At 42.9% G+C, this 26578-nt stretch overlaps 1 protein-coding gene across 2 annotated transcripts in view; it reads left to right on the top strand.

The window, feature by feature from the left end:
- SLC71A2 (solute carrier family 71 member 2) overlaps positions 1-15957 on the top strand; it is a 69529-nt gene extending 53572 nt beyond the window's left edge. For both annotated transcript variants that reach the window (XM_002708223.6, XM_089336429.1), the window contains exons 5-12: positions 190-304; positions 3299-3517; positions 4192-4305; positions 8628-8699; positions 9906-10018; positions 11351-11448; positions 13406-13548; positions 14232-15957. In XM_002708223.6, coding sequence (XP_002708269.3) covers positions 190-304; positions 3299-3517; positions 4192-4305; positions 8628-8699; positions 9906-10018; positions 11351-11448; positions 13406-13548; positions 14232-14483 — 1126 coding nt within the window. In that variant the 3' untranslated portion in view covers positions 14484-15957. The remainder of the gene's footprint in view (positions 1-189; positions 305-3298; positions 3518-4191; positions 4306-8627; positions 8700-9905; positions 10019-11350; positions 11449-13405; positions 13549-14231) is intronic.
- The last annotated feature ends 10621 nt before the right edge of the window (positions 15958-26578 follow it).

The raw sequence follows: 26578 nt of genomic DNA, 5'->3' as shown, positions 1-26578 counted from the left end.
CAATGACAAAATTAGTATGTTTCTACTTCTTCCTTCCCATCTTGATTTTAATTTTATTTTTCTATCTTTAAGTATACATACATATTCTTATATATACTTATTTATTTGTGGGTTGAAACCTTTGTATTTAGTGCTGGTTATAAAAGTATACATACAGTGCTCTCAGTAATTAAAATAATCTTTCTATAGGTGGTATTTCGCAATGATTTCTGTGTCTGGCGTCTTCTCAGTCACGTTCTCTGTGATATTTGCCTATGTTGCTGATGTCACTCAGGAACACGAGAGAAGCACTGCTTATGGATGGGTAAGATCACAGGCCATATTTTTTAGTAAGAGCAATACTTCTGTTAAAAGGTCACTGGAAAGCGATTTAAAATAAGTGATTTGTAGAATCTAGTGATTTGTAGAAAAGGAAATCCAAAGCTAATAAAGAGCTCTTACAAAAAGTTAAAAATAGCAAGATAGAAATTACCAACTGTTTTTCTCTGGTTTTAGGGTTAGGAAATTGGCACAAGTATGTTGACAGTTGCAACATTTGCTTTTTAAATTGGTTTGACTTATTTCTTGTTTGCTGATCTCTTGGGGAACTTAAACAAAGAGCAGGTGCTGGGAGCAAAAATCTGTGTGTACCTGATTTGAGTTGCAGAGGTGGTAAGACTCAGCACTATTGCTCCTTTGTTACTCTGTTGTTGGATGTGTATCTCAGATCCTCTCTTGGGACATGGTATGATGAAAAAAGGAATGCATACATCTATTCAACAAATAATTGTTGAGTAAATAACAAGTTATAGGAGACTGTTTTTTTTGGGGGGGGGGTAATTTGGTATTAGCCCTGATTTCCTCAAGTGTGACAGTGGTATTTTGTTTATATGGACATGTATATGAGTATGTGTAGGCACCTATTCAGTGCTAGAACCTGTTGGTAACATGGAAGTGTACAATGTACCCTCTCCCAACTTCCTCTGTGATCACAATAAGAACATGAAATAATAAGGTTGGTCTGGCTGGACTGTGAGGAATAATAATTTGGAGGGGGATGAATGCCAGGAACCCAGGCTATTTGTCTCCTTTCCTGGATCTTTTTCTTTTAAATCCCACATCTAGAATAGCCCAGGTAGTCTAGTTAGTGCTGACTGGTTGAATGACTTCATGATCTCTAATAAACATAGAAGTAAGTTACTGTTGTTCCATAAATCACAACAGTTTTTAATTTTTTGCTTTTTTAAGACATCAGTGGTTTGAACATTTTTCTTTCAACCTACATCTCCTCTGACTGCTACCTCTGCCTCTCCTTTCCTTTTTTCCCTCCTTCCCTGAGTCTCTCATGCTCTATCTTAAAATGAGCATTTCTAGATTGCTGTGGAGAACAAAAGGAGAAGCTGATAGGAGAAGCAGAGAAGGCAGGATGGCCTGGTCAGGGATGGTAGCAGAGCTGTAAGAGATGCCAAGAGCCTGCGTGTACATATGTGCAGCTTGCTCATGACACCAGGGGAAGTTCCTGGACACACTCATTTCTCTGCAGTTTATTGGTTTCTGTCCATTGCTTTCATCACAGAGCTAATGTGCTTAGCATTAGTGCTTTAAGGAAAGATTTTGGAGAGAATTTTGTTCCAGAACTAACAAACTTATCCTTGAGCCAGCTCCCTGCTGTGAAGTGGTGCAAGTAATCCCTGCTTATGGGGCACTGAGAACAGTTGGTGAGCATACCATTCTGGCTGAGAATGCCTAGCTGACATGAGCTCCCAGCCAGGGCCAGTGACTGGGTATTTGAGTTGCTGGATTGGTCATATGAACACAGTCTTGGCCTGTGGGTACCTCTGTATCCTCCCAACACTCCAGATGTAAGATGACTGAATTAAAAGGGAGAGAAAAGCCTAAAGCCTACCTATATCTTACAGATGGTAGAGAATTTTGTGGCCCAGCATTATGGTGCTATGGGGGTAAGCCACTGCTTGCAAAGCCAGCATTCCATAACAGAGTCTCAGCTGCCTCACTTCTGAGCTAGCTTCCTATAATGTGCCTGGGAAGGCAGTGGATGATGGCCCGTGTGCTTGGTTCCTTGCGACTGCCATAGGAGACCAGGATGGAGTTCCTGGCTTTGGCCTGGCTTAACCCTGCTGTTGCTACCATTTGGGGGAGTGACCCAGCAGATAAAAGATCACTTTCTCTCCAGCTATCCCTCTCTCTCTAATACGCTCTGCCTTAAATAAAAAAGATTGATTTATTTATTTGAAAGGCAGAGTTACAGAGAGGCAGAGAGAGAACGTCCCGAAATGGCTGCAACAGCCAAAGCTGAGCTGATCCGAAGCCAGGAGCCAGGAACTTCTTCTGGGTCTCCCACGCTGGGGTGGAGGCCCAAGCACTTGGACCATCTTCTACTGCTTTCCCAGGCCATCAGTAGAGAGCTGGATTGGAAGGGGAGCAGTCAGGACTCAAACTGGTGCCCATATAGGATGCCAGCACTGCGGGTGGTGGCTTTACCCACTACGCCACAGCACCGGCCCCACAAATAAATCTTTTTTTAAAAAAGAAAAAACAATGTTTTTGGCATTCAATCTGGTCTAATTTGGAAAATGTCCATTAAGCTTCTGAACATTCAGATCATGTTCTTAAAATGTGAACATTCTACTTGCTTTGCTTATAGGAGTGCAGTGTGGAGAGGTTCTGTGTGTTTCTGACCCCAGGAGCCATCAACCAGCTCTGAGAGCTCACTTGGTAAAATTGGCACAGTGGCCACGTGGTGACAGGGTGACGGAAATCCACAGCCCTCTAGCCAAAAGGCTTCACCCATGCCCTCAAATTTTTTTTGTTGCAGTTTTTTTCTAAGAACGTCCAAGTTTTTATTACTAATGAAATGGTCACCAAATGATAAAATGGTGAAACAGTGCAGTGTTTTTAAAAGATGAACGCAAGCACAACCCTTGAGTAATTTGTAGATCTTAGCAGTCCTGTATGAAATTTTTTCATGCTCTGCGTCCACATCTTCATTCCCCAATTAAAGACCAAAGAGTGAAGGTTTTATCTGTGGAGAATATTTTCATGATACTTTTTTTTTTTTTAATTTATTTGAAAGGCAGTTACAGAGAGGTAGAGAGAAAGAGATCTTCTAATAAGATCATTATGTTTTACTCTGTAGCTCTCCAGAGTATTTCCAGCGAGTTGTTTGTGAATAAATTCCTTAACAAAATTACTTTATTCTTAAAATTTGTATGCAGCACATTGATTTTGTCTAAAGTGGGGAAGGGTGACTGCAGGTGTGCACCTGAGGGACCCTGGGTGAGAGTGTCCTTTCCCACAGGTCTCGGCCACCTTTGCAGCTAGTCTGGTCAGCAGCCCAGCCATCGGAGCATACCTTTCTGCCAGTTACGGAGACAGCCTTGTTGTGTTGGTGGCCACAGTGGTGGCTCTTCTGGACATCTGCTTCATCTTGGTGGCTGTTCCAGAATCTCTTCCTGAGAAAATGAGACCAGTCTCCTGGGGAGCTCAGATTTCCTGGAAACAAGCAGACCCTTTTGCGGTAAATATGAAAATATTTACTTTCCTAAATGTTTTTCTAAGTCAAGCAAATAAGAGAATATATTCACAGCCTCCGTGATCCCGCAGTTGTTGCTACGCATTCTGTCTCTACACTGAAAGTTGATGGCATGTAAGGGACTGAGGTTATCTGTACACCAAGAAATATGTAGACTTCCTTAAATAAAGCATGTCATAAGGGAAGAGAGGGAAAAAAATGCCCAGTTAATTCCTGATGACAGCCTGGGAAGGAAGTTTCATCCTTTTTTTTCCCAAACAAAATGAAACTGTGTATAGTGAAAACCCTATACTGGATATGGCTTTCAAGAAGTCACATTATGAATCAAGAGAGAGAAGCGATTTTCTTAAAAGGTTCTGTAGAGATGTTGTCTCAGGACCAGTTTGTAGAAGATTCAGGATCTGTTGAGAGATGTAAACCACTGTTAACAGAGTTGAGCAAGTGCTTTTCAAGAGTGGTGATAGCGGAAACACATGCCTCTAGCATGAGAACGGTAGCTTGTTGAGAGATGGTGGTAGATTTAATGTTAAGATTCACTTTTGTAATCCATTCGACTTTTGTTGTCCATCTTAATAGATCCAAGTCATTAAGTCAGTTCTCCAGAAAAATAACATTAATGTCTATTGGCTTATTATGTGTTTCTTTCTGCTTATTCCCAGTCACTGAAGAAGGTTGGAAAAGATTCTACTGTCTTACTAATCTGCATCACCGTGTTTCTTTCATACCTTCCTGAAGCTGGACAGTATTCAAGCTTTTTCTTATATCTCAGGCAGGTGAGTAGCGAGTACCTAGTAGCCTTTGAACACAAGGAAACTCACAGACTGGGGTTTGTCTAAAGACAGTTTGGAGACAAAAATGTATGACCTTGCGTCTAGTAACAAGTATCAGTGCTGCCCATAATTAATAGAAATCTTTAATGCAATGATGATTTAAAGTATAGTGAGATATTCACCATGGAAAATGTTCCCTTGAGAATTAGCAGACACAGAATTTATCACCATTTTTTAAAGGCTTTTTTTTATAGAAGTAAAATGAAGAGAAAAATACAAAGAATTCCAGTATCCCCCTATGCCCACACATGCATAGCTTCCCCCGTAATCAACATCTCAAACCAGAGTGGTGCATTTATTGTAATTGATGAACCTATGCATCATTCAAAAGTCCATAGTTTACTTTAGGGATCATTCTTGGTGTTGTCCATTCTGTAGGTCTGGACAAAGGTCTAATGACATGGATCCACCATATTCACCATTACAGTATCTTGTAGAGTACTTTCACTGCCCCAAAAGTCTCTTGTGCTCTCCCTATTCATCCTTCTCCCTACCCCCATGCCCTGGTAACCACTGATCTCCATAGTTGTGCCTTTCCAGAATGCATATTTGGAATCATACAGTATGTAGCCTTTTCAAATTGATTTCACCCACTTAAAGTGTCCTCCATGTCTTTTCAGCACTGAATAATAATCCACTGTCTGTACCACAGTTTACCTGTCGATGGACATCTTGGTTGCTTCCAAGCTTTAGCAGTTATGAGTAAAGCTGCTTTTAAGTGTCTGTGTATCATAATCTTTTAAACCTTTAATAATATCCATTAATGCTCACAGAGAGGTAAGGTTTATTCAGATGTGTCCTGCCCTGTGTCTGATCACACCCAGTCTGCTGACTTGACCTCATAGGCTACAGCTCAGCTGCTGCTGTAGACAAAAAGCTGGCTCCCAAGCAATAATCAAAGTTTCCTCTTCTCTCATTGTTAGAAGAGTATGCCCTTTTTTGTCTTTCAAAACAGGAAATTGGCTTAAAGCAGTTACAACAATTAGCAGCTTCCCTTTCCCAACCTCTACAGACCTGAGCTACTTCTCCCTTGTATCCTACTCTGGTCTGTTACTGGTTTCACAGGGATGAAGTCCTTTCTTAATGATTTACTCCAGGGCAGGCCATCTCCTAAAAGAAATCCCTCCACTTGCGGAAACATTTTGAAATGGAATTTGTTATGTTCTCCATTCTGAAAGTTGTCCCAAGAGTGTAAGATTAATATTTTATATTTTATATGAGGGCATATAAACATAACTTTTTTCAAGAATTTTTATTTCTGTTTTGCTTATTTTTGGTGAGTGAATGATAGAGATTGGGAAGAATGATGGGATAATATGTTTAATGTAGAAAATTACACATGCATTTATAATTAGATGTGTGGCTAATGCAGGAAAAACAAAGTCTAAGGAAGTTTTTTAAAAAATCATCCCTTCACATGATAATGAATATCTGTGTCTATTGTATTCTTTAGGCTTTTTTCTACATGTTTATTCATGTCACGTTATCTTTGTGCTCACCTCAAAGACTGATTAACATAACATACATTTTCATTAAAATTGTGTTTTATATTTGAAAATCACATATCTGGTAAGGAATTTGTATTCAGATAGAACTCTGAGTACAACTCAACAATGAAAATATAACTCAACAATGAAAAGGTAACCCAATTGGAAAAAAAGAGGCGAAGGATTATTTCTCCAAGGAAGATATACGAAAGGCCAGTAAGCACATAAAAAGATGTACATTAACCATCCAATAAATGTAGATCAAAACAATGAGATACCATTTGACATACACTAGGATAGCTAGAGTCTAAGGGACAAGGATGAGGCGAAATCAGAACCCTCGTACATGCTGATGAAACTGTATAATGGGCCAGCGCCGCTGCTCACTAGGCTAATCCTCTTCCTGCGGCACTGGCACACCGGGTTCTAGTCCTGGTCGGGGCGCCGGATTCTGTCCTGGTTGCCCCTCTTCCAGGCCAGCTCTCTGCTGTGGCCCGAGAGTGCAGTGAAGGATGGCCCAAGTGCTTGGGCCCTGCACCCCATGGGAGACCAGGAGAAGCACGTGGCACCTGGCTTCGGATCAGCGTGATACGCCGGCCGTGGTGGCCATTGGAGGGTGAACCAACAGCAAAAGGAAGACGTTTCTCTCTCTCTCTCTCACTGTCCACTCTGTCAAAAAAAAAAAAAAAAAAAAAACTGTACAGTGGAAGGGCTGCTATGAAACAGTCTGACAGTTTCTCAGAATGTTCAACACAGTTACTGTATGCCCCACAAATCCATTCCTAGGTACATACCCAGACAAGTGAAAATACATCTAACATGGAAACTTAGATACAAGTAATTGTTCATAATAGCCAAAGAGTAGGAACAACTTAAGTGTCCATCAGCTGATGAATAGATTAACACATGTGGTGTGTGTGTGTGTATATATAATGTAATGTTGTTATTCAGCATTGAAAAGCAACAAACTGGGGTTGGTATTGTGATGTAGCAGGTTAAGCTGCTACCTGTGACACTGGAATCCCATACCAATATCAATCCCAGCACCAGTTTGTGTCCTGGCTACCCCACTTCCATTCAGCCCCCTGCTGATGGCCTGGGAAAAGTAACAGAAGATGGCCCAAGTGTTTGGGGCCCCTGCCACCCATGTGGGAGACCTGGATGAAACTCTTGGTTCCTGGCTTCGGTCTGGCCTAGCCCTGGCTTTTGCAGCTATCTGGGGAGTAAACCAGCAAATGGAAGATCTCTGTCTCCCACCCCCACCCCCACCCCCACTCTTTCTCTGAGTCTGACTCTTTTGAATATTTAAATTTAGAAAAAGAAAAAAAGCAACAAATACTGACATAGGCTACAACTTAGGTGAGCCTTGAAAACACAAAGGAACACATTGTATGATTCTATTTAAATAAAATACCCAGAATAGACAAATCCAGAGACACAGGAAATAGATGAGGAATTGGAAAAAGGAAAGCCAAGAGAAGGGGGGGATAGAACTCCTGATGTGGGCCATGTTTCTTTGAGGGGCGATGAATATCTTTTCTAAAATTGATAGTCCAACTCTGTGGACATACGAAGACCAATGAATTGTATATTTATAATGGGTAAATTGTGGTTAGTTTAAATTCTATCTCCATAAGGCTGTTTTAATATACTATATATATTTACAAATATATGCTGAGAAATAATCCCTTGACAAAGCTACATTTTCAGATTCCATGTTTTCTAAATTATACTTGATTAGATAATTTTTTAAAAAGATTGTGTTTGAGAGGCAGAGAAAGAGTATTTTGAAACACCCTTCACTATTTCTTGATGGAAAATAATGTATGAACATTCTTTAGCTGAGAGAGCGCTCCTATCTGCTGGTTTACTCCCCAAATGCCTGCTTGAGCTGAGACCAAAACCAGAAACGAGGAACTAAATACAGGTCTTCCACATGGGTGATAGGCACCTAATTACTGGAGCCATCATCATTGCCTCCGAGGTCTGCATCAGTCGAAAGCTGGAGTCAGGAATCAGAGCCAGGTATAGAATCCTGGTGTTCTGATATTGGACATGGCATCTTGACTAGTCAATTAAATGCCTGTCCCAGTGACTGAATCTTTTTAATGTCAGCATCACTGGTTTCAGCCTTACTTCTTTTGTTAACTAGTTGTTTGGATGTAAGATACCCATTTATAAAATGAGAAGAATATTTTAAGGTACTTTTCTGAGTTTCATAGAATTTCAAAAGAGGGCAAACTAGTTAGGCATTTCAAGGCCACTGTTGAGGACCCACTTGACCCCTGGCTGTGCCCAGAGAGGCTGTGGTGATTGCTGTCCAGAGGACCCAGCATCTCTCTGTGCCCCTCCTCTCTCCCCCTCTTTGCTCATGTGGTTTCAATGTGTGATCAGAATAGAACCACTGACTTCACTGATGAACAAATTCTGTATTGGTAGCATCAAAAGCCAGATCCCTTCTTGCATATTCTCTTAATTCTTGATATCTTATTTGTTAATTTATGGGTTGGGAATAGAGTGACAATATGAAACAGTAGGTAGACAATGGAAAATATCTAAAAACATTTCACAGTTTGGTTTTGGCTTCTCATAAGGATGTCTTCAATCAGTTTAGTCGTGAGTTACTGGTAAAGTAGGTTCAGCTTTCAGTACTGCCCTAGTTCGCTGCCGGTTCTTTGTACTTCAACTATTTTATCCTTTCATTTTAATAGAATATGACATTTTTCATTACTTGGGTAGGATCTGTGTTACGGAAGTGTTTTCTTTGCATTTCCCTAGGTCATAGGTTTTGGATCTGTGAAAATTGCAGCTTTCATAGCTATGGTAGGAATTCTGTCGATTGTGGCCCAGGTGAGTAGTAGTTCACCCACACCGTGTTTTGTGTTTTGTTCATTTTTTAATTTTGATTATCAGAAGTTATTACAGGAAGACTCTTTGAACTGCCACCTCAGCCCCTGCCCGGGGTGTATTTGCACAACTGCTGTATAACAGCACCTCTGGGAAGCTGACTGGGACAGTGCATACAGAATCCTTCCTTCTTATAGAGTATTTGTCATAACCTCTGCTGAATCAGTTCTTTTATTTGCTTTTACAACAACCAAATTTGTAAATAATGACAATCTATCCACAGACTCTGCAAAATTAGTTTAATCAGGAGAATGTTTCAGTGTTACTCGAATGTTGAAAAGTTAAGCAGAGATAAAAAGCAAGATAACTCTCCAAGCCCTGTGTCCTCAGGATCAGGGACACGGGAATCAGTGTATTAGAATATGTGCAGTGAGTGGAGAGCATCAGGCATTCCCCTGTCTGTACTCAGCATCGAACTGCAAGTCAGGGAGGATGCCCTTTACAGTCTGGTACCATTGTTCCCAGGGGCTTTCATCATAGCAGAAAGTATGCAGAGGCTGGTGCTGTGACACAGCCACTGGCCCAGGGAACACTTTTCTGTGACATTGATGTCAAGAAATGAAAACTAGAATTGACAAGGCTTGTGGGAATGCATCAAAGCAAAGGCCTTTCATTTGTTTTTGTTGAATTTTACTTGTATTAGTATATATAAATTGTTACACTTTCAAGTTGGTCACAATTTTGTTTTTTTATGTTTAGTAAGTCAGGTAGCCCAGAAGCAATCTTTTATCCTCCTTTTCAGACTATCTTAGTTAGCTGTATTTAGCATAGTATTTGTTAAAATCAAACCTGGTATCAATCCCAAATTTGCAAAACTGATTTTCATATGTTGTGTAAATGTTCAGCTGTTTACTGCTCGCCAGTAGTTAAGTCCCTCTTAATCATGGTAACTGGTGACTGGCTGTGATAACCTCTTCAGAGGTGCAGGCAGAGCCCCAGGTAGACAGGCTTCTCCAAGAGGAGGCCAGAGGTCCATCTGAAACTCCTGTCTGGTACAGACACATCAGTACTGTCCAGCTTCTGAGGCTGTAGGCAGGCCTTGTATCCTTAGAGGTCCACGGTCACTGGTAACTGGATTCACCTACAGAGCTTCATTCAAACTCTTGGATGTTCACATGGCCTCTCAAGGTTGTCTCCTTTACTTTTCAGACAGTCTTTCTTAGCATCTTGATGAGATCACTGGGAAATAAGAACACTGTCCTCCTTGGCTTGGGCTTCCAAATGCTCCAGTTGGCCTGGTATGGGTTTGGATCTCAGGCCTGGTAAGCCTCACTTTTGGATTCTCATGAACTAACAGATATCTTAAAGGATTCAAGTGGGTCGAGTGTGATGAGAAGGATGCAAGAGTTACGTTACTGATTTAATGTGATCAGCACTTCAGAAACCATTTTAAGCTATAATTTGGGCAAGGATGGAGCTAGATAATTCAGGATTACTTATAAAGGTTGCCTTCACTTCAACAGGCTTTCATTATATCATTGCTCAATTGAATGTGTGTCCTCCTTCCTTATCGCCCAATAAAGTTTTATGTCTACTTTTTAGAGATATCACAAGACAAAGAAAAATGATTATGGAAAGAATTGAGACACCTTGGGCAATAATAACATAACCTTTGTAAAATAAAGCATCTGAATTCAATGCACGCTAAGATCTCTTTTAAAATAACTGAGGCAGTTATTACTACTAGCATACTCATATAGATTCCCATTGAAATAAACCCCATGGGTGAAAGGAGGCATAAGAATCCTGAGGTACTTTCTGTATTCTGCCAGGTTTCCCTGTGTGCCTGGTTGACGATACCAGAGTGCCTGCCTGCAGTATGTACCAGTTGGTACCACTTTGCTGTAGAAGGGGCTAGCAGTGCTTGAGAGGTCACTTTCAGTTGGAGAGCAAATAATACGCCTATTCTGAAATTTTGAATTTCATTGGAACCACTTGTTCTTGCTTTCCATGAGACTTTTTATCAGATTAGTTTGTTTGAGTCTTGCTCGTTTGATTTTCATGCTAGGAACGTAGGTTCAGTAGCTGATTCAAACTCTGTAATGTTAAAAGTGCTTGCATTATGAAGGGTTCTTCTTTTTTCCTAAGAGTCCAGCCCAGCAGGTCACAAGCCCAGCTGGAGCCTCACCTTACAACTCACACTAATGTAGAAGTAAGTCTCTGTCATTGAGAAAAGGATGGGCATTCGAGGGAAAAAGACTGTCCTGGGCCAGCAAACTGTGCAGTTCAAGTTCAACATAAGCATAGGAAATCACTGGGAAATATGTTTGTAGCAACAAAAGAAGCCCCTTACGAACTTCGCCAAGGTGGTATCTACAGATGGTGATAGGGGAACCAGAGAGGAGATTTTGAAAGAAGTAAAATAAAAAAAAATGAAGGTTTCCCAGACCTTCTGTCCTCTCCCTGTTTTTCAAATGATCAGAATTAACAGTGTGAGGTGTGACCTTTTAGTTCAAAAAGAAATTCATTTTTACAAAGGAATAAATTAAATAGAAACTAACAGAAGGAGTCAGAAAGCATTTGTACTTTTCCTACTGACTGTGTTCTGAACTATGAGTTCCTTAGGGCTTGACCACAGCCTCCTGTCGTTACAGGATGATGTGGGCAGCAGGGACTGTGGCCGCCATGTCCAGCATCACATTCCCAGCCATCAGTGCCCTCGTCTCTCGGAACGCAGAGCCAGATCAGCAAGGTGAAGTCGCCTGTTTGCTTTGCCAAGTAGGAAAGCTCTGTTTCTCTCCCTGCTTGATCTTCCACTATTTTAAAAGCCTGGCCTCAGCAGTGTAGATTGCTAAGAATTAGGAACAAAGTAGCCACTTTGTCTTTGCGGTTTTGACTCCTTTAGTACATTTTTATCAAGATTAATCAAACTAGAACCACATTTTAATGTGTCTCTTAAATAATGATAGACCAGTTGGTGATGAGCTATTTGCTTAATCACTTGGATCATTAAAATTTTTCTAATTTAGGAATTGGTTCTTTGGAAGATAAACAGTCTGTGGTTGATAATTGAATGCAGAGTGAGAGATGAAATGACTGCTAGTGGAGAGTAGCCTTCCAGCATCCTCTGTGCCTCTGCTCCCCTTGCAAGCAGGGCCCCACCGCCACAATCAGTCCTTTTTGTTACCCAGTTCCTAACGACTTACCTTCCTGTGGTGTTAAATGGTGTCACTCTTGGCTGAGGTCACTCCAGTAGCTGTGTGTGTCCTCAGGGAGGTGTTGTGTCTGAAGTGAAGGTGTAACTGCCTGTTCCTATTCCTGTTCCTATTACTGGGGGCGTGATTTTTCTTTGGCTGTTCTTAGGCATGTACATAGCAATACAAATGCACATAAAACTATATGAGGCTGAATACTATTGGGCCATTTTTCTAAAGGATTATTTATTTATTTGAAAGGCAGAGTTGCAGAGGCTGAGATGGAAAGAGGTCTTCTGTCCACTGGTTCATGCCTCAAATGGCCGCAACAGCCGGAGCTGCGCCGATCGAAGCCAGGAGCTTCTTCTGGGTCTCCCATGCAGGTGCAGGGGCCCAAGGACTTGGGCCATCTTTCACTGCTTTCTCAAGCCATAGTAGAGAGCTGGATTGGAAGTGGAGCAGCCGGGACTCGAACCAGTGCCCATGAGGGATGCCGGCACTGCAGGTGGCAGCTTTACTCCCTAAAGCCACGGTGCTGGCCCCTCGACCATTTTTGACTCACAGAAATAAACAGTTTCAAGTTGTTCAAACTAATTTTTTACCTGCCATATTAGAAAGCAAAGGCTTTCAGAATTGGTACCTTTGAGAATTTTTTCCAGTACAGATCTCCAGCAGCTGGAGGATGAAGTCTGCCTGGGGCTGCCAGAGGCCAAGGACAGATTTCTAGTGTAAAAGCACCAATAAGTGAGCAGAACAGAGAAATCCCAATCTGCAGAAAAGTAGAGAAATTGGCTAAAATGGGAAATACTAAAATTTTATAATTTCCCCCCATTATAGGCAGATCTAGCTGATGTGGATAATTCAACCCTAAAAGGATTTCAGGGGCCAGTGCTGTGGTGCAGCAGGTTAAAGCCCCATCTTGCAGTGGCAGCATCCCTTATGGGTGCTGGTTTGAGTCCCAGCTGCTTCACTTCTGATCCAACTCCCTGCTAGTATGCCTGGGAAAGTGGTAGAAGATGGTCCAAGTCCTTGGGGCCCTGCACCCGTGCAGGAGACGCAGAGGAAGCTCCTGTCTTCAGATTGGCTCAGCTCCAGCCATTGCAGCCATTTGGAGAGTGAACCAGCAGATAGAAGACTTCTCTCTGTAACTTTGTCTTTCAAATAAACAAATCTAAAAAAAAAAAAAAAGAGAGAGAAAGAGAAGAGAAAGAAAGGATTTCAGAAACATCATTGTTACTTCATCTCCTTAGATTTTAGGGCAGGGGTGAGGATACATTTAATGGTCATATGTAAACCCAAGAAAACATTTGAGTAGTGAGTGAAAATACCATGAGCAAAGTCTTCCTTCCTTTGCCACTTCTCTCCATGTGCTTCTGCTCAGTCTGGTTGAGTCAGTGCATAATTTGTTGTTTAAAAAAAAAGAAAGAAAGAAAGAAAAAAAAAAGTACTGCTAAGCTCCAGATGCTGAGATACTTTTCTGAGAAGACTGACTCCTTTCTCTTTGTTCTGAATTAGGAGTTGCCCAGGGCATCATAACTGGAATAAGAGGCCTATGCAATGGCCTGGGGCCAGCACTTTATGGCTTCATATTCTACATGTTCCACGTTGAACTGACTGAGTTAGGCCCAGAATTGAACTCTGACAGTGCTGCCCTGCAGGTAAGATGGTGATGTCTATAGCAAAGTCTATGACCTTCCATTTGGAAAGGATTCCTCCTTGTATGTTACATTTGACAGCAGTGAGTGCTAAGTTCATAGACTCTTGGGAGCAGGGAGGGATCATTTCAGAGATATAACATCTTATGCAAAGATTTGTCTTAACTTTGCACAGAATCTGTTTTTTCATCTACATAGTCACTGTGATCACCATGCCATTGTCTAAGCTCATACTAAATAAAAACACATAAGAAACAACCTAAAAATCTAGCTTAAAATTCTGCTGCCATGGTGTTTCTACTATTTATTTAAAATTTCCTCCCTCCTTCCTTCCAAGAGATATTTAATGTAGGTTTCTGTACAGAACTGGAATTAATGTTCAGGTACAGAAGTTCATGATCTGAGTCACATGACGGCTTTACAGATAAATGCCTGTCATTTATGAGCTCATGGATTGGTTAAGCTATTTAGAAATGGTACAAACAGCAGTAATTATTTGCCCTCCGTCAAATTCCGGACACCGAGCTCTCAGAGTTTGCCTTCACATTAACATTTGTTTACATAACAAATGATTCACTTTCTGATGGTATGATGGGGGAGGTCATCCAAGTGTTAGGGTGATCCAAGATTCATTTTGGATTTAAAGACTAACCAAATTGTCTTCACTTGTTTCCCTCACTCATCAGGGAGCTGTCATCCCAGGCCCGCCATTTTTATTTGGAGCATGTATAGTTCTTATGTCTTTTCTGGTTGCCTTATTCATCCCTGAATACAGTAAAGTCAGTGGAACTCAAAAACACAGCAGCAGTGGCACTGGCAGCCTGACCAGCACCCCCGAACGGGGCAGCGGGGAAGACATTGAGCCTCTGTTGCAAGACAGCAGCATCTGGGAGCTCTCCTCTTTTGAGGAGCCTGGGAATCAGTGCACTGAATTATGAACTCTGCAGGAAGGGGATTCTGCTGACCCACGACCCTGAGAGCCATGGAGGGAGCTGCACGTGGAGGATTCGTGGTGCTGGAGGGCAGATGCTGAGTGGCATCCTTCAGGGACAAGTAGGAGGAGCAACTCCCTCCATCCCTCTCTTCCTCTTCCAGTCTCTCTCTCTTTTATGTTGTACATTATTAGAACAAGGTAAGGTTTCAGATACTTCCCTGCAAATGATGTGCAACTCTCAAAGTTACCTAGAATCCAAACTTCAGAACAGAAACCTCAAATAGAGAAGGTCATATCTCTGATGAAAGGATAGCTTTTCTCTAGGAACTGTGGAATAGGAGCAGCTATGGTCTTCCGGGCCCTTTGTAGCAGACGGCACAGGATTGTGGTGGACTGCCTTTTCTGGCGAGCTGTCAGGTGAAGATCTTTGTTTTCTTCCTTCCTGCTTCTTTGAGGCATTCCCACTTAGCCCATAGGTATGGAGAGTGGCCACTCTAAAGAGTCACTCAGTATCAGGGACCTGTTGCCTTTATCCAAAGGTCAAACAAAAACTTAATTTTTTTTCTCCTTGTATTTTCTCTACTTCCTGTGCTTGGCTAAAATGAACATTAGTAATGTTGATTAGTGATTACCTTTACCAGATGAAGGGCGTTCTTCTCTTCTGTTTAAATCATGTAGAACTCAGATTCCTGGACCTGAGTGCAGCGTCCTGGTCAGATCTGAGTGTTTTTACAGAAGAAAAACACATCATGCATCCTGGTAGCAACAGATTGTGGAGGGTGCTTCTAAGAAAGACTTGAACAATGTGAACATTCCTAAGAAGACTCGAGGTAGTAACTGGATCCCAGTGGAGTTTATATCCAAGTTCAGGCTCCTAACACATTATTACTGTTTCCCCATGTCCTACTCCTCAGACGTTTCTCACCCTTCACACTCCTGCCTTAACTGCTTGGTAGTGTGCATTTCTTTCCAGTTAATCTTTTATCTCAATCTGTTACGAGTTTTGAATCTCATAGGAAAACGCACATCAAATTCCTTTCTAAAATATGAGGGTTTAGTGAAACTCAGTTTCACAATAAGTGTCTTGCTAATTTTTCAAGATGTTTTATGGACAAAGAACACTTTACAGATTTATATGTATTTTGCTGCAAAAGTAAATGGACCATTAACTAGGGCCTACCTTTAACAGAGCACTCCTTTGAAAGTTTTATAGATATGAAATATATGTAGATATTTGTAAGGGATTTTAATTTTTTTGATGGGGTGCTGTGTATATCTTGTATTTATAAATGTAATGAAGGTATTGACAAAATATATATACAACTTTTATAAAGGATTGTGTACTGACTGAATACATTTAAAAATATATATTTTGAAATCTGTTCTGCCATGAACAGAGATAACATATCTTTTTACTATGCTGTTGGGTTTTTAGGTTAAGCTTCCTAATGCATAATAAATTTGCCATGGATACTTTTTATGTCTTTGTGGGTGTTTTTAAACAATATTTTTCAAATAAGCAGTATTTTTTGGTTTCTCTGTTGGGTTGCTTTCAGCTAGAGTTGCTAATCCTTCAGCTAATGTAAAAGATGTGTTTTAAAACATTTTTTTAACAAATAAAACATAACTATTTTGATCTTTAAAAACCAAGAACAAAAACGGATCATGTGCTCCCATGTTCATAGCACCATTATTCACAAGACTCAAAAGCAGAAAAAACCTAAGTGACCATGGATTGACACTGAATATGTATGTACTCATGCAATGGAATACTATTCAATCTTCAAAACAGGAAGGCATTTCTGACACATCCCCCACATGCACGAACTTTGAAGATACTGTTTAAGTGATAGGACAGTCACAGAAGGACAACTGATGCGATTCCCAAAGTTATTATGTTGTTATTGTAGTAATATTGTTATTATTAGAGAAATGCAAGGACAATTGGAAGTGCAGCAGCTTAACCTACTGTACCACAGTTCTGGCCCCATTAATGTGAAAGATTTTTGCAACTGAAATTTAAATTTTCACAAGTAAAACACTTGTGAAATAAATTGAATAAGACATTAAAAATGTAGACTTCCCATGATCATGAATCCAGGAAACAATGAAATGTCCATATTACCCAAAATGATTTACAGTTAATGTAATCCACACCAAAATACTAATGATATTCTTTGCCAAACCAGAAAAAAAAACAAACACAAAAGATCTGAAGTAGCCAAAGCACTCTTTAACAATAAGAGCAAACCTGGAGACATCTCAGTACCAGATATCCAGTCATACCAGAGTCACCACAACCCAGACAGCATGAGAGTGCCGTTTAAATGGACACAAAATGAATGAAAGAAAACAGAAACCCAGAAATAAGTCCTCATATCTACAGCTAGTTTGTATTTGGCAAAGACGCTAAGAACATATTCTGGAGAGGAGATGGTCTCCTCAGTAAATGGCTCTGGGAAAACTGGACATCCATATGCAAGAAATTAAAACAAACCTCTACCTCTCAGACTATACCAAAATCAACTCAAAATGGTGTAAAGCAGGTGGGCATTTGGTACAGCCAGTAAGACACTTTTTGGGACACCATATCCTGTACTGGAGTGCCTGGGCTTGAGTTCTAGCTCTGCTTCCAATCACAGCTCCCTGATGATGCGCACATTGTGATGTGCGGTGAGCAGGTGATGGCTCAGGTACTTGGGTACTCACGTGGGAGACTGAACTGAGTTCTAGGCTCCGTGCATTGGCCTGGCCCACCTCTGGGGAGTGAACCAGCACATGGAAGATCTGCTGTCTGGTGTTCTCATAAGAAAGAATATAGGTTACATATACATACATATATATGTGTGTGTGATCTTTCTCTCCCCTCCCCCTTCTCTCCCTCCAAAATAATTTTAAAAATTTTTAAATGGATTAAAGATCTAAATTTAAGACCTGAATGAACTATTAAAACAAACTATTAATAGAAAACATAAGGGAAGTACTGACATTGACACAGATGATGATTTTTTTTGGAGAAAGCCCCAAAAGCATAGGCAACAAAGGAAAAAAATAGACAAATAGAATTCTGTAAGGCTAAGAAAATTATTCACAGCAAAGGAAACAATAGACTGGGAGAATATAATTGGAAACTATTTACTGGATAAAGAATTAATATCCAGAATAGATAAGAAACTCCAAAAACCCAACAAAAATTAACAAATCCAGTTTCTAAATTGGCAAAGTATCTGATTAAACATTCCTCAGAAGAAATACAAATGGCCAACAAATATATGGGAAAATGCTCAATATCACTAGCTATCAGGGAAATATCAAAACTACAATGACGTATCATTTCACTCCAGTTAGAATTACTATTATCAAAAAGACAAAAAACAAATGCTGGTAAGAATGTGGAGAAAAAAGAGCCATATACATTGCTGGTGGGAATGTAAATTAGTACAGTCACTATGGAGAACAGTATGGCAGCTCCTAAAAAAAAATCAATCATGTGACCTAGCTGTCCCACTCCTGGTATACATCCAAAAGAAATCAGCATATTAAAAATATATCTGTATCCCCTATGGAATCAATATATGTGTCCATCAACAGATTTTTTTTTTTTTTAAGATTTTATTTATTTGAGAGGCAGAATTACAGACAGTGAGAGGGAGAGACAGAGAGGTCTGCCTTCTGCTGGTTCACTCCCTAAATGGCCACAATGGCCAGAGCTGTGCCGATCCGAAGCCAGGAGCCAGGTGCCTCCTCCTGGTCTCCCATATGGGTGCAGGGACCCAAGCACTTGGGCCAACTTCTACTGCTTTCCCAGGCCATAACAGAGAGCTGGATTGGAAGAGGAGCAGGCAGGATCAGAACTGTCACCCATATGGGATGCCGGCGCCACAGATGAGGATTAACCTACTGCACTATGGCGCTGGCCCCTAACAGATGATTGATTTTCTTAAAGATGTATTTATTTTAAAGAGTTACACAGAGAGAGGAGAGGCAGAGAGAAACGTCTTCAGTCTGCTGGTTCACTCCCCAGATGGCCGCAGCAGCCAGAAATATGCTGATCTGGAGCAAGGAGCCAGGGGCTTCTTTGGGGTCTCCCACACTGGTGCAGGGGCCCAAGGACTTGGGCCATCTTCTACTGCTTTCCCAGGCCATAGCAGAGAGCTGGATGGGAAGTGGAGCAACCGAGTCTCGAACTGGCACCCATATGGGATACTGGTGCTTCAGGCCAGGGCATTAACCTGCCGCGCCACAGCGCTGGCCCCTAACAGATGATTTTTGAAAAAAGTGCTATCAACCAATAATGAAATATTCTTATGCAATAAAAATGAAAACCCGATGTAAACTTATATTAGCAACAAAAACAGATGGAATTGGAGATCATTATGTACATGAAATAAGCCAGATACAGAAAGACAATTACTGCAATTTCTCATTTGGAAATGTAAAAGTAGTAACTGTATACATTCGACCCAAACTTAAAATAGTGATTAGCAGCATCTGAGAAGAGAGATGCAGAATGGGGAGAAGCTGGATAATGGGTACTAAAACACAGAAAGATGAGTATCATCCTCATCCTGGTGTTGTACAGCACAGTGAGGGTGACTATGGATCATGATAATGTGCAACACCCTGTATAAAGAGCTAGAAGAGGGGCCGGCGCTGTGGCGTAGCAGGGAAAGCCACCTCCTGCAGTGCCAGCATCCCACATGGATGCCGGTTCGAGTCTCAGCTGCTCCACTTCCAATCCAGCCCTCTGCTATGCCCTGGGAAAGCAGTAGAAGATGGCCCAAGTCCTTGGGCACCTGCACTTGCATAGGAGACCCAGAAGAAGCTCCTGGTTCCTGGCTTCACATCAGCACAGCTCTGGCCATTGCAGCCATCTGGGGAGTGAACCAGTGGATAAAAGACCTATCTGTTTTTCTGCCTCTCCTTCTCTCTGTGTGTAACTCTGACTTTCAAGTAAATAAATTAATTAAAAAAAAAAAAAAAAACTAGAAGAGAGTGGCATAGCGGGTAAAGCCACTGCCAGCAATGCCGGCATCCCATATGGGCGCCATGGTGTTCAAGTCCCAGCTGCTCGACTTCTGATCCAGTTCTCTGGTGTGGCCTGGGAAAGCAGTAGAGGATGGCCCAAGACCTTGGGCCCCTGTACCCGTGTGGGAAGACTCGGGAAGCTCCCGGTTCCTGGCTTAAGATTGGCCCAGCTCCGTCCATTGCCTCCAACTGGGGAGTGAACCAGTGGTTGGAAGACCTCTCTCTCTGCCTCTCCTCTCTCTGTGTAACTCTGACTTTCAAATAAATCTTTAGAAAAAAAAGGAGAATGAAAAGGTTGGATGCTTCGTATGGTTGGTTTAATCTATATGGTGTGTGTTGAGAAAATTGCATTGAACCCCTTAAAAATATACAAGTATTACATGTCTAAAATTTTCAAATACACTTAAACAAATTGAAAATACATCATGGATTAATTAGTAGTATTTTATCAAAATTAAATTTTCTGTTTCAAAGGGTATCCTTGTTTTAAAACAAACATTCGGGGCTGGCGCTGTGGCATAGCAGGCAAAGCCACTGCCTGCAGTGCCGGCATCCCATATGGGCACCGGTTCAAGTCACAGCTGTTCCAGTTCAGCTCTCTACTATGGCCTGGGAAAGCAGTAGATGATGGCCCAACTCCTTGGACCCCTGCACCCGCATGGGAGACCTGGAAGAAGCACCTGGCTCCTGGTTCCAGATCTGCTGAGCTCTGGCTGTTGTGGCCATTTGGGGAGTGAACTACCAGATGGAAAATTCTCTCTCTGCCTCTTCCTCTCTGTAACTCTGCCTTTCATAAAAAATAATTATTTTACTTATTTGAAAAGCAGAGAACCAGAGAGGAAAGGAAGGAGAAATTTTACAACCATGGATTTTATATTATCAAATGGCTAACAGCCAGATACGGGTCAGACCACAGCTAGGAGCCAGGAACATGGGCGATCTTCCATTGCCTTCCCAGGTATATGAGCAGGAAGCTGGATCAGCAGCAGAGTAACCAGGACTCAAACCAGCACTTATGCTGGTGTCACAAGCAGCAGCTTAATCCACTGCATCACAACATTGTTCCCAGAATATACTTGTTCATATGACATGCACACTGGGGGCCAGTACTGTTGCATAGTAGCTTAAGCCACTGCCTGTGGTGCTGCTGGCATCACATACGGGCTCTGGTTCAACTCCCTGCTAATGGCCTGGAAAAGCAGTGGAAGATGGCCCAACTGCTTGGGTCCCTGCACCTAAGTGGGAAAGCTAGAAGCTCCTGGCTCCTGGCTTTGAATGGACCCAGCTCCAACCACTGAGGCGTTTTGGGGAGTAAGCATGCTGATGGAAGACCTTTCTCTCTGTCTCTCCATTTCTCTCTAACTCTGCCTCTCAAATAAACACATTAAAAAATCTTTTAAAATATATTAATGATGGCCGGCGCCGCGGCTCACTAGGCTAAACCTCCGCCTTGCGGCGCCGGCACACCGGGTTCTAGTCCCGGTCGGGGCACCGGTTTCTGTCCCGGTTGCCCCTCTTCCAGGCCAGCTCTCTGCTGTGGCCCGGGAGTGCAGTGGAGGATGGCCCAAGTCCCTGGGCCCTGCACCCCATGGGAGACCAGGAGAAGCACCTGGCTCCTGCCTTCGCATTAGCGCGGTGCGCCGGCCGCAGTGCACCAGCCGTGGCGGCCATTGGAGGGTGAACCAACGGCAAAAGGAAGACCTTTCTCTCTCTCTCTCTCTCTCTCTCTCTCTCTCTCTCACTCTCTCACTCTCTCTCACTGTCCACTCTGCCTGTCAAAAAAAAAAATTTTTTTTAAAAGAAAAAAAAAAGAGAAAAAGAAGAGTTTGGTAAAGTAGCAGGATATAAAAATCAGTACACAAAAATCAACAGCCTTTGTATACAGACAATGTCATGGCTGAGAAAGACCTTCTAAGATAAATCCCATTCACAATAGCTACAAAAAAATCAAATAACTTGGAATAAACTTAACCAAGGATATCAAAGTTCTCTATGATGAGAATTACAAAACTTTAAAGAAATAAAAAATACAAAAAAATGGAAAAATCTTCCATGTTCATGTACTGGAAGAATCAACATCATCAAAATGTCCATTCTTCCAAGAGCAATTTACAGATTCAATGCAATACCAATCAAAATACCAAAGAAATTTTTCTCAGATCTATAAAAAATGATGCTGAAAGTCATATGGAGGCACAGGATACCTCGAATAGCTAAAGCAATCTAATAAAAACAAAGCCAGAGGCATCACAATACGAGATTTTTATTTTTTTGACAGGCAGAGTGGACAGTGAGAGAAAGCTCTTCCTTTTCTGTTGGTTCACTCCCCAATGGCCGCCACGGCCGGCGCGCTGTGGCCAGCACACCGCGCTGATCCGAAGCCAGGAGCCAGGTGCTTCTCCTGATCTCCCATGGGGTGCAGGGCCCAAGCACTTGGGCCATCCTCCACTACACTCCCTGGCCACAGCAGAGAGCTGGACTGGAAGAGGAGCAACCAGGACAGAATCCGGCGCCCCAACCGGGACTAGAACCCGGTGTGCTGGCGCCGCAGGTGAAGGATGAGCCGCGGTGCCAGCACAATACGAGTTTTTTTTTTTTTTTTTTTTTTTTTGACAGGCAGAGTGGACAGTGAGAGAGAGAGACAGAGAGAAAGGTCTTCCTTTGCCGTTGGTTCACCCTCCAATGGCCGCCGCGGTCGGCGCGCTGCGGCCGGCGCACCGCGCTGATCCGATGGCAGGAGCCAGGAGCCAGGTGCTTTTCCTGGTCTCCCATGGGGTGCAGGGCCCAAGCACCTGGGCCATCCTCCACTGCACTCCCTGGCCACAGCAGAGGGCTGGCCTGGAAGAGGGGCAACCGGTACAGAATCCGGCGCCCCGACCGGGACTAGAACCCGGTGTGCCGGCGCCGCTAGGCGGAGGATTAGCCTAGTGAGCCGCGGCGCCGGCCACAATACGAGATTTTTAAACATACTGCCGGCGCCGTGGCTCACTAGGCTAATCCTAGTCGGTGAACTCAAAAGGCTTCTATAGCCTTGGCAACTCATGACTAGAGCCTAGGGAGATGACTGACTCCATAAACAAGAGTGTCAGTTTGTTAAGTCAACAACAGGAGTCACTGTGCACTTACTCCTCATGTCGGATCTCTGTCCTTAATGTGTTGTCCAATGTGAATTAATGCTATAACTAGTACTGAAACAGTATTTTACAATTTATGTTCTGTGTGGGTGCAAACTGATGAAATCTTTACTTAATATATACTAAATTGATCTTTTGTATATAAAGATAATTGAAAATGAATCTTGATGTGAATGGAATGGGAGAGGGAGTGGGAGATGGGAGGGGTGCGGGTGGGAGAGAAGTTATGGGGGGGAAAAGCCATTGTAATCCGTAAACTATACTTTGGAAATTTATATTTACTAAATAAAAGTTAAAAATATGCATAACAATTATATGTCAATAAAAATAAAATAAACCCAAAGAATTTAAAAAATAAAATAAAATATGTTATCTTAAAAATTAACAAAAAATGGAAAGGAAGAATGAAGGCAGATGGGAGGGAGGGGAGGAGACAGGGAAGAAGGGAGGAAGGGGCTATCATTATGTTCTTAGAAGTGTATCTACAAACCACAGAATCTGTTAAAAAAAAAACTACTTTAAAGTTAAAATTTAAGAAAGGACTAAAGGAAGCAGACTTGTCAACCTTAAATAATGAAAGCCAAAATGAGAAGAAAGAGGAAGAAGTGGAGCAGCTAGGACTGGAACCATGCAGACACTGGCTAACAACACCAGCAAGCTTACGTTTTGCTAGTGTGCATTTTACACCTACCATTTCTTAGTATCATCAACTTTTACCCAGATTTTGAAAGTTTTTCCAATCCCCTAACCCATCTCCAATACACTGATCCTTTTCTAACCTCTTACCTAGCCTTTCCTCTTTCCTTAAACTCATGGTCAGACTTTGCACTTACTTGTATATACTCGGTTTTTTATTTTATTTTATTTTTTTTGACAGGTAGAGTTATAGACAGTGAGAGAGAGAGACAGAGAGAAAGGTCTTCCTTCCATTGGCTCACCCCCCCAAATGGCCACTATGGCCAGCACTACACCAATCCAAAGCCAGGAGCCAGGTGCTTCTTCCTGGTCTCCCATGCGGGTGCAGGGCCCAAGCACTTGGGCCATCCGCCACTGCCTTCCCGGGCCACAGCAGAGAGCTGGACTGGAAGAGGAGCAACCGGGACAGAATCCAGCACCCATATGGGATGCCGGCACCACAGGCGGAGGATTAACCAAGTGAGCCAGGGCACCGGCCCCTTATATATACCCTTACACACACACACACACACACACACACACACACACAGCTTTATATTTAACTTCTGTATACCCTTGCTTGCTGTTCTCTGCCTTCGGTTAAATATAATTCCTGTTAAATGAAAAGCTCTGCCTATTTTGTACCTGTACCCTTGCAGTCCTTCTCAGTATGTCTGGACAACCCAACCACATCAACAGGTCTAACTTTATTTTTTTTAAAGATTTATTTTATTTATTTGAAAGAGTTACAGAGAGGTAGAGACAGAGAGAGAGGTCTTCCATCCACTGGTTCACTCCCCAGATGGCTGCAATGACTAGAACTGCGCCAATCCGAAGCCAGGAGCCAGGAGCTTCCCCTGGGTCTCCCACATGGGTGCAGGGGCCCAAGGACTTGGGCCATCCTCCACTGCTCTCCCAGGCCACAGCAGAGAGCTGTATCAGAAGAGGAGCAGCCGGGACTAGAACCAGCGCCCATATGGGATGCTGGTGCTTCAGGCCAGGGCGTTAACCCTCTGGGCCACAGCACCGGCCCCAACAGTCTAACTTTAAATAAGAGGCCACAAATTTTGTATTCTTTCTGAATACAAACAGCTCTCTGGGCTACCTGGCCCACTCACTCAGGGTTCAGTCCTGGGCTTTCCATCCCACACACAGCCTGGTGTACAGCTTTTTGCCAAGGCTCTGGCCCAATCTCTTCATGTCAAACCCAGCCCAGCGTGCTGCTCACTCACTAAGGGCCCTGGCCCAGGTTTTCCACTCCACCCAGTGCAGTACACATCGCATTCTCTCAGGGCTCTGGCCTGGGCCGTCCATGCCCCACCCAGCATAGCATGCAGCCCACTCATTCAGGATTCTGGCCTTGACTGTATTTCATGGCCAGCCCAGCATACTATGCACTTGCTGGGGGCTCTGACCTGGAGTTTCTTGTTTCTTTTTTTTTTTTTTTTTTTTTGACAGGCAGAGTGGACAGTGAGAGAGAGAGAGAGAGACAGAGAGAAAGGTCTTCCTTTGCCGTTGGTTCACCCTCCAATGGCCGCCGCTGCAGCCGGCGCACCGCGCTGATCCGATGGCAGGAGCCAGGATCCAGGTGCTTTTCCTGGTCTCCCATGGGGTGCAGGGCCCAAGCACCTGGGCCATCCTCCACTGCACTCCCTGGCCACAGCAGAGAGCTGGCCTGGAAGAGGGGCAACCGGGACACAATCCGGCGCCCCGACTGGGGCTAGAACCCGGTGTGCCGGCGCCGCTAGGCGGAGGATTAGCCTAGTGAGCCGCGGCGCCGGCCCTGACCTGGAGTTTCTGCACCCTGCCTGTGTCCTCAGGGCTCCAACCTCTCCCACAGAAGCGGCCAGGTTTTATGCCCCTCCAATGGAGTTAGAGCGCTCTGCTCGCTTGCAGTTCTGGCCTGGGCTCCCTGCACTCCAGCTGGCTCAGCAAGCAGACCATGGGCAGTGCCTAGGACTGTTGTGCTTTCCAGGAGCCAAATCACTCTCGTGGGGTCCAGCCAGTCTCTCAGGCAGCGTCTGGGGATATGCCGCCTTTACCCAACACTAGCACTACTCTTAGGGTTCTGGAGCTGAGAAATGGTGAGGAGTCCATGAGGCCCCCCTGTTTCCAGAGCCAGTGCTGACCTTGCAACCGCAGCTCCTGCCTTGGGAGCCTGCATCCCAGGACCACTTCCAGAAGCAGCCAGGCCCTGTTCTCGACATCTGAAAACCCCTGACTCCAGTCTCCTCCTCAGGAGATGGCTGGGGACGACATGGCCAGAATTCCAGCCAAAGGAAAACTGGCAGGACTAACTCATTACTTCCCAATAATAACCTCGAATGTAAATGGACTAAATTCCCCCAAGCAAGGGAGTGCAATTCAAGTCCCAGCTGCTCTTCTTTTGATCCAGTTAAACTGCCTGGGTATTGGTTCCCTCCCCAAATGCCCTCAACAGCTGTGGGTAGACCTGGCTGAAGCCAAGAGCCAGGAGCTCCCGCGGGCTCTCCCACTGGGTGGTGGAGACCCAAGTCCTTGAGCAAGCCCGGGCTGCCCTCCAGGCCTATCAGCAAGCTGCATCAGAAGCAGAAATGGGACTCAGTTTCACACTCCAGTAGCAGACGCAGGCATCCCAAGTGGCAGCTTAACCCACTGTGCCACAAACCTGCCCCAAGAGCTACAATTGTAAAACTCAAAAGAAAACATATGGGGAAAGCTCCACCACGTTGATTTTAATGGTGACTTAATGGATATGACATGACAAGTAGTTACCAAAAGTAAAATAGGTTAACATAAAGTAAACCTCAGAAAGGTTTACTTTTATTGAATTAAAAAATATGTGTTTTTTTCCTTATTGTAAAAATAATCTCTTTGGTGTTCTATTGCATAGTAGGGTCACAATAGTTCATAATAACATACTGTATTTTTCTAAATAGCTAGAAAAAAGACTTTTGAATGTTCACACTACAAATAAATCTTGAATATATGAAGTGGTAGATGCTAATTATCCTAATTTGATCATTAAAATTTATGCATGTATTGAAATATTACACATATCCCATAAATACGAGTAATTATTATTTGTCAGTATAAAGAATCTAATAAAAAGAAACACAATCATCTTTATTACACTAATGTTCATTTAATTCTGTTTTTCAAAACTTTCCTCATGACACAGAAAATGTGTACTATCGTATTTCTGTTAAACAGACAGACCTAAAAAAAAGAAAAATAGGTTAACTGGATTTTATCAAAATGTTAATGTTTGTTTTTACCTCCT

Source organism: Oryctolagus cuniculus, chromosome 1 (assembly GCF_051225735.1).
Source record: "Oryctolagus cuniculus isolate XC-2025 breed Fujian yellow rabbit chromosome 1, ASM5122573v1, whole genome shotgun sequence".
NCBI lineage: Eukaryota > Metazoa > Chordata > Mammalia > Lagomorpha > Leporidae > Oryctolagus > Oryctolagus cuniculus.
The sequence above is the reverse complement of the archived record's forward strand: the minus strand, read 5'-3'. Positions and strand labels throughout refer to the sequence as shown.